Raw genomic sequence first — 9,000 nt, 5'->3', positions numbered from 1 at the left:
GAGGAAGCGGGTGAAGTGAGTAACCGCCCCGAATTCCTAAATGGAGCACTAAAACTCCCACTCAGGACAAACGATACCACGTTTGTTGCCACGAAAGCCACGAGTGGGGGCATCTCCTAAAAAGGAGTAACCGCCCTCGGAACATGGCCTGGAAGGGGTAACCGCCCTCGGCGGTTACTTAAGAACACTTATAAAAAGCCCTAAGGCCAAAGGGGGAAAGGTACATTCACATTTTTCCCACAATACTATTGTCAATTTGCCAACCCTCCTACAAAAACTGACTTGATCGTCGGAGAGTTTTCCCGGAGATCCTGTCTTCGGTTCTGTTTTGCAGGTAACTACGGCGGAGATCATCAAATCGGATCCAGCAAGTTATCATTGGTGCGATGAAGGTGGACCTTTTTTACCAACATTTGGTTAAAGGTACACAAAGAACATGTCAGAACCATCACGAACGACCGACGTTACAACCAGATCCATTAGTATGAACTCAAGGGGTCCACGGATTGCGAATTCGCAACCTGCAAGTACGCAGCCTGTGGTGCCCAGCTCGTCAAGCCCTTCGGGACAATTGAGTCCCTTATTGGAGGTTCAAGTGCAAAATGAAATGGAGATGTCCAATAGCGATTTCGTGCAAATGGCAGGACAAGTCTTGGCTTCAAATATGAGCCAAGCGGCGGGGGATCGAATGATTAGTTTGTTAACCGCAATGGCCGATCATAATACCGCCGTGGCGGCTGTTCCTCAACAACCTGTTGTTGTCTCCACACAACCATCGACTACTGCCGTCATATCTGCGCTTCCGCAGCCATCTCGAGAGCTAACCCAGATAGGTCAGAGTAGTCGCATGAACCCACGCAGCCATCCAAGCAACTACTCGTACCACGATCCTAGTATGACGATCCATCCGACCTGGCAAACATCCCAACCGACATCGGGAATGCCAGGAATACTTCCACTACAACACACGGAACCCTTGGTTAACGGGCATTCAGAATTAATGGCGTCTGGGGCGAATACGTTTGGGCAGGAGCACACCTGGAACTTTGACCCTATAACCGGACGACGGCTAGAACCACGGCGAGAACAAATCTCAAAATCAATTGGCGGGTGGATGCCACCTAGAGTTCACCAGCAGCGGATGGAAGAAGTTCGGCGAATACCCAATCTTGAGTTGGAAGATCAACTACGGAACATGATGGAGCGAATGGGGTACACGCCTAGGGCGCGAGCAGAGGTGCAGAGTGATTCGCCTTTTGCTCCGTCGTTGCGAGAATTTATACCAGATCACAGGATAAAGGCCCCGGCGATACCTAAATACTATGGGGATCCTAATTCTGATCCTGAGGCTCATGTCAGGAACTACAGAGAATTAATGGATGTTGCGGGAGGGAGTGAAAGTATAATTTGTAGATTATTCTCGACCACTTTGGGCGGAGCGGCATCTGATTAGTTTCGGTCTTTACCTGCTGAATCTATTCACAACTGGAATCAATACAGTCGTGATTTCTGTGCCAAGTTCGTGGGCTGTAAAGCGGCAGATGTGACGGATAGGCAGCTGAAGGAGATCAAACAGAGGAACTATAATTCCCTAAGGGAATTTGTTGTCGCATTCAACGATATTCTGGTGCGGTTGCAGAACCCGGATATCGTGAGCATCCGCAACATCATGGCGGATGGAACCACGGATTGGAGCATGCGGAAGGAAATCATCCGCAACAAGCCGCGCACAGTGGCCGAACTCATGAAGATAGCAAAGGAATTCATGGAAGTGGACGATGTCAACAGAGAACATAGAGCTCAAACCCGGAGAGAGAGAGAGATGCTGCTAGATCCACTTCGGACAATCGACGCCAGACCCAGTCCAAGGGTAATTTTGTTCGCAGAGGCGATCGCTCCTTTCAAGGGGGAGGATATCAAACACCATTGAATACGACTCGCCAGGAGGTGTTACTTTGGATCGAAAAGAGCCCCCTGAAGAAGGATGTGCGGTTCCCCGAGGCGAAAGGCCGAACTAGTTTGGGGCGATATCCTAACAAATATTGCAGGTTCCACAGATTGAACGGCCATGACACGAACGATTGCTATGAACTGAAGAAGGAAATAGAAAAGCTGATTGAGAGGGGCAAGCTAGGCCAATTCGTAAGAAAAGAAACGATTGATGAGAAAACAACGCTCCCGCATGAGGGAGAAGCAAGGCCCGAAAAGAAACAGAAGAAAGGGGTGATAAACATGATAGCTGGCGGGATCTATGAGCCGCCAACAAAAAGGGCTCGCCGTGAACAGCGAAAAAGCAACACGCATAGGGGGGATGCCCTCAATTACTCATTTGCGCGAATCACGGAGCCGCATACGGATGCTTTGGTGATTACGATGGCTGTAGAAGGATGGGACGTCAAGCGGGTCCTTATTGATACTGGCAGTTCTTGTAATGTTATTACTCGGACTGCATTCAACAAGTTGGGAATTAATGACGAACGAGTGGAACATACATTCATGGATGTAACTGGTTTTGGAGGTCAATCGTCTCAAACAAGTGGACAAGTGGTGTTGGAAGCAGAAATGGGCGATAAGAATCTAAAATGGCGAGGTGATCTAGAATTCGCAATTGTTGATCTCCCGTTGGCCTACAACATAATTCTGGGGCGTCCGTTCCTATCGGAAACGGAATCGCTCATCTCAATGAAGCACTTGACATTACATTTGCCAACACACCAAGGGCGAGTCATAGTTGAAGGTGATCAACTTGTATCTCAACAAGCATATACATTGTCACTTGAACCAAAGCCAGGTGAAGAGGATAAAGTTGATGAGAAGTTGCCGGCAGAAGCATTAGGAGAAACAGAACTATTCGCCATCTCAAATGACAAGAATGTACGAATAGCGGCAGGACTCCCCGAGGAAACGAAGAAAGCCATTATCGAGGTGTTGATCCAATGCGAGTCGGCATTCGCCGCTCCGAATGAAGTGCTTAAAGGAATAAGTCCAGATATAGCAACCCATCGTTTGAATGTGGACAAAGGTGCAACCCCAGTGCGACAGAAAAAGAGAGGACACGCTCCAGAGCGGCAGAAGGCGATTGAAAAAGCTGTGGCGGATTTGCTGGAATCAGATGCAATTCGAGAAGTCACCTATCCGGAGTGGCTAGCCAATGTGGTGCTAGTCAAAAAGCCAAATGGAACGTACAGAATGTGTGTCGACTTCAAGGATCTGAATAAAGCTTGTCCGAAGGATATGTATCCGCTACCTAACATTGATATATTGGTAGATGGAACTGCAGGATTTGAAGCTTTATCGTTCACCGACGTGAAATTCAGTTACCACCAGATACCCATGGAGAAGGCGGATGAAATCAAAACATCATTCATAACTCATCAGGCGACTTATTGCTTCAAGGTGATGCCCTTCGGATTGAAAAACGCAGGAGCAACATACCAGAGGATGATGAACAAGATATTTTCAGATAATGGCTCCGCGCCGAGTTATTGAACTCAGCTAACCGGAATTAATTTCTCCGACGAGAGATTGGGAATCCTCCGACGAAGACGAGGACCAACTAAAATCTACTTCAATGCGAGGAGAAGATGGCAAATTAAAAAGTTCTGAAGTTGACCCCGAAGACGAAGATGAACTTCTAAACATTCAAAAAATGATATAAAGAACACTTACATGGAAACGCAGAAGCTTGAGGTTTCTGAGAAAAAGCTCCGAAAAGCAGAAGAAAATGGAAAGCAAGGGAGAAAGAGAACTCCGGAGAAGGAAGACGGCTTTTTAAAACGCTCCTAGGGCAGTGTGATTACACGTGTCAACCATCAAAGAACCTCGAACAGAGTACTCATTAATGCGGAAACGTGTGACGGCGCGCAGAAGTCTAAAAGCCCTAAAGGACTTTAAAGGCATTTTGGGGGGGCTTCTGATAACATCGGGATATTATCGCAAGGACCAAAAGAGATAATCGCCTCAAGTATGCCATGTGGCATAGGAAGCCGCCTGGCGGATCCCCCTGGGTTAGCTCTAAGAGATCCGCTGGCGGATCTCTAAGGCGAATCTCTCCATTTACTTAAGTAACGGCTAACCGTCAACTCGGCCATAATGATCATTAAATGAATCATTAATAGTCTTAACCCGCCAGGTTAAGAGTAACTTGTAACCGCCATTAAATGAGCATTAATGGAGACTCTCTAGTTACCTAGAAGTTACAAATCCATCTACTATAAATAGCCCACGTCTAGGCTATCAAGGTACATTCACTCGTACTTACTCTTCGCTAAGCTTTGTCCATTCAGTTTATTCTCCATATTTGTTACTGACTTTGGCATCGGAGTGTCCCCGGCCGATCCCAACGGCTCCTCACAGGGACGTGATCCGATCAGAAGTTTCACTAGTGTTATCAGGTATGAATCACTCAATAACGATTTCTGTCTCAATAATCATATGTAGTATCATCATAAAGATGCTTTCGTTCTTACGATGATTATAAAAGGATACCAGGTTAAATGAAGACTTATAGAGAAATGTAGCTCAATGAACGTGATTACCTATAAAGTTTTCAAAAAAAACTGAAGGTAGATTCGAGAAAGGTGGAGCTAGTCAAAGTACCATTATTGATAGATCTCAAAGGTCATCAAATGCATGTTCACAACCAAGTGATCAAACAATGCCAATTCGGAGACGGAGATGGGTTATGGTAGGGCAATTGCGAGTTCATAATAGTGAATCAGAAACTCATGTTCAACAAGACACAAAGGCATGATGGGATGGATTGAAAATGAACTCATGTTCAGCAAGTTAGATTTATTAATTCAAGAATAAAAGACGAAAGAATATAGATGAAGAGAAAACTTGAATTAAACGAACTAAACTTGAGAATAAGAGGTGAGAAAACAACCCAATGTCAAAGCTTGCTTAACTAAACCAATAATGGAACGAAAGCAGTAATCTAAACTAAGGTAAAACGAAATAAAAATCAAAGTATGTGAGAATGAAAAAGTAAAACTAAGTTACGACTAAATTAATCTAAGAACTAATCTAACTAAAAATTGACTAATTGATTGTAAAAGCTACTATTTATAGTGATTAGGTTGTCATGTGGTCTTAGTAGATCTTCTAGCCTTCCTTTGGTTGGATTAGAGTTGTAGAAGTCGGATAAGAACAAACCCTTTCAAGTAGAGTTTCGACTGGAGTCAAATGTTGATTTCTATCGTAGCTCGTTGAGCTACTATGCGCAGCTCACCGAGCTACTTGTATTTTACGTATTCTGTGACTTTTGTACAGTAAAACCTCTATATAGGAATACGTTTGGGACCGGACAATTTGTATAACAATTGGGAGGTTATTCTTATATAGAGTTTGGTACCCAAAAAAAAAAATCAACACTTAAAGTTTATAAATTTAATGTTTAGCATATCAAGTCTACGAGTTTTATTTCCAATACCTAAAGAATTGGAAGAGTTTTGAGTTTAGTTTCCAATACATAAAGAAAAGAGTTTTATGGGAAAATGGTAAGAATTTATAGTTAAAGTTGGAATTTGTGTGCCAACTCATATTTAATCTCAATAATTTTTAAATTTTTTAATAAATTTTGTTTAAATCCTTAATACATATATACATTATTTACATAATTATTCCTATATAGAGGTATAGTTTCTAAAGGTGGGACTTGGATTATGTATAACAATTAACATTTGGGAGGTTATTCTTATTTATAACCGGCCCAAGTTGGGACCGAATTTTTTTATAACAAATTGGAGGTTATTCTTATATAGAGTATTCCTATATAGAGGTTTTACTGTACTTCCTTTGTTGACTTAAAATAGTAGCTCGGCGAGCTACTTGGGCGAGCTACCTGCTAAAACTGCCAATTTCCTCCGTTTAAGGTACACAACTAGCTAAAATCACTCAAAACTCCATTAAAATTCAAAAAGTAAAGACAAAACTATACTCTAAAATTCTATCTAAAATGGTGATAAAATTAGTCATCCAAACAAAGTGATTTGGTGCTGAAGTATAAGTTGCGTGGCTTCGGAATAAGGTAAAAGGTTCGTGGTGGACCTTTTAATTGATATTCAAAGATTGGAGAGGATTTTGGATACCTTTACTGGTGTGAGTAATAAATTTGATTAGTGTTTATGTAGTGATTTGACTGAGATGAAATAATTATTAGTGTTTGGTTCGTTTAGATGATCCGTTTGTCATTGACCCACTTGGCATTAATGAATTTATTAATTGTTTGGTTTCATGACGCGGGGGTGTTACAAAGATCAGTAGTAGATTTTAGTATAACAGCTGAACCAATTATTGCAAACAAATCAGAATATAGAATGTCGGTAAGAAAGTTATTATATTTAATGATACATTTCATTTGTACTTCACAATCACTAGATAAACCAAAAGCTGCTCATGTTAACTTACAGCACCATATAGAGTATTCAGATATATAAAATTACACTAGTTTTATATTTTTTTTTTGTTTGTGTAGTATTCTCTAAACAAAATTAATATCTGTATGTAGTATTTTTTATTGTATAAAGTGCAAGTCAACTGTGTTTTTGTTTGTGTTTGTATTTGCTTCCAAGTGATCATCAATCTTCACTATTTTGAAATTGGATTTGTTATTTATTTTAGTAAGAAAAAAAGTATTGTATCATGTTTTAATGTGAAAGATTACGAAGGAAACCTTTAATTTCCGGTTATAAGAAATATATATATATATATAGTACGTGTGAGCAAATGAATAAAAAAATACAAATTAAATAAGATTGATTTGATTAATTAAGAGTTTCAAGCTGTTTATATTAAATCTTGAATTTATATTCTTGAACTAAAAAATTTGGATAAACTATATAAAAAAAATTGACTAACAAAGTAATTTAAATAATTTCGTCCATAAAAAGGCGGCCCTACGTCTCCACTTAAGCGGGGTCCGGGGAGGTGTTCCACCACAAGGATGTACTGGGGGCAAGCCTTCTCCTACCAATATCTTAGTAAGAGGCTGCTCCTAAGACTCGAACCCGTAACCTCTCAGTCATCCAAATAAAACATTCTGTTTTTCAAATTTTTCGTGTTTGAAAGTAAAAATGATTGCATATATAACGTGCACAGACAGCTGAAATATTTGTTCCTTGTGAAATGAAATGAAGAATTATTTATTTATATATTTGGTTGCTGTTGTGGTGGCTTCAAATTAATTTAAATTAATCCGGAAGTCAACCACGTTTTTTGTTGGATGAGACAATTATGCGTTTGCTATCTCAAAATCATATAAATTCCACCTCTTCCTATTCACATCAAAACAAAACCCTCAGAACAGAAGAAATGGAATATCCATCTTCAGCTTCAGGTGCAGTTGCAGTTGCGATCATAGTAGGTGCAGGCCCTTCCGGCCCTTCTCTGAAAATTCACTCTATCCCTCACATTATTCTTGAAAGAGAGGATTGCTTTGCTTCTCTTTGGAAGAAATATTCCTACGATCGTCTTCACCTTCACCTTACTAAACAATTCTGCCAGCTACCCCACTTCCCTTTCCCTTCCTATATCCCCAAATCCCTTTTCATTCAATACTTGGATCACTACGTTTCTCATTTCAATATTTCTCCTCTCTATAGAAGATGTGTTGACTTAGCAACTTATGATGAACAAGCCATGAAATGGAATGTTAAGGCCATCAATATGAATTCAGGTGAAGTTGAGGATTTCTCCGCCAGGTTTTTGATTGTGGCTACTGGAGAAACCACCGATCCTTTCATACCAGATATTCAAGGATTGACTTCTTTCCCAGGATAAGTGATTCACTCCACACAATTCAAGAATGGAAAAGGCTTTAAAGATAAGAATGTTTTGGTTGTTGGGTCTGGTAATTCTGGGATGGAGATTGCTTTAGATCTTGCTAACAATGCTGCTAACACTTCCATTGTTTTCCGCAGCCCTGTAAGTACGTACGAACATGTCAAACAAACAATCAATTTATTAATCTTATTTTGTTTGTATGTATGGAGATGCAGGTTCACATTGTATCAAGAGAAATGGTGAACATGGGATTGGTGATGTTGAAATATTTGCCATTAGGAATGGTGGACTGGTTGATGGTGTTACTTAGCAAGATAGTGTATGGAGACCTGAGTAAATATGGAATCGAAAGAGCTAAACAAGGGCCCTTTTTCATCAAAGTTGCTTATGGAAAATACCCTATCATTGATGTGGGTACCTATCATAAGATTAAATCCGGACAGATTCAGGTATTCTTTTTTGATTAAGATGTTTATTGTTGGATACATTAATTAATTTATGATGAGTAAAATACAGGTATTACCAGAAGTGGAAAGTGTAAGAGGTAATGAAGTGGTATTTAAAAATGGAAACAAGCACTGTTATGAGGCCATTATATTTTGTACTGGATTCAAAAGATCGACAAACAAATGGCTAAAAGGAGATGATTACCTTCTCAAGGAAGACGGAATTGCAAACAATTGGAAGGGAAAGAATGGATTGTATTGCATTGGACTCTCTAGAAGAGGCTTCTATGGAGCTAATGCAGACGCACTTAACACAACTAATCACATCAATTCACTCCTTTAGACTTTATTTTTATATGTTTCCACTCTTTTTCTAATCAATATTATCATTCCAATCCCATCATCTTATGTATTATCTTATTTCACGTTTTATACAACAAACTATAACACATAAATAAATCCCCTTCCAACTACTAGCTGACTTTGACATCTAAACCAATTTTCTTTTTGTTACATTACATAGGGTAGGTAACATTCTAGAATACTCATAAATTAATATGTTATGCTACATTTTTATATTTTTTTCATAGTTATACTACCAAATCCACAGCTTTATTGGTCAGCCAAAATAGACCTAAACCTCAATTGGAATAGTGTTATTACGAGGTACGCGTAAATATTTACTATTATTGTATTTAGAACCAACATATGACAAGGGGGGAGGTTTAATAATGTTGTTGTATTTAAATTGAGGGTAAATGAAGATAAA

At 39.9% G+C, this 9,000-nt stretch overlaps 1 protein-coding gene across 1 annotated transcript; it reads left to right on the top strand.

The window, feature by feature from the left end:
• The first annotated feature begins 7,798 nt into the window (after positions 1-7,798).
• LOC136220504 (probable indole-3-pyruvate monooxygenase YUCCA10) lies at positions 7,799-8,574 on the top strand. The gene is made up of 3 exons (XM_066008326.1): positions 7,799-7,926; positions 8,001-8,234; positions 8,302-8,574. The coding sequence occupies exons 1-3, from the start codon at positions 7,864-7,866 to the stop codon at positions 8,572-8,574; spliced, it is 570 nt and encodes a 189-aa protein (XP_065864398.1). The 5' UTR covers positions 7,799-7,863.
• Positions 8,575-9,000: the final 426 nt, after the last annotated feature.

This window comes from Euphorbia lathyris, chromosome 2 (genome assembly GCF_963576675.1).
Source record: "Euphorbia lathyris chromosome 2, ddEupLath1.1, whole genome shotgun sequence".
Taxonomy (NCBI): domain Eukaryota; kingdom Viridiplantae; phylum Streptophyta; class Magnoliopsida; order Malpighiales; family Euphorbiaceae; genus Euphorbia; species Euphorbia lathyris.
Note: the sequence above shows the minus strand (reverse complement) of the source record. Positions and strands in the feature narration are given on the sequence as shown.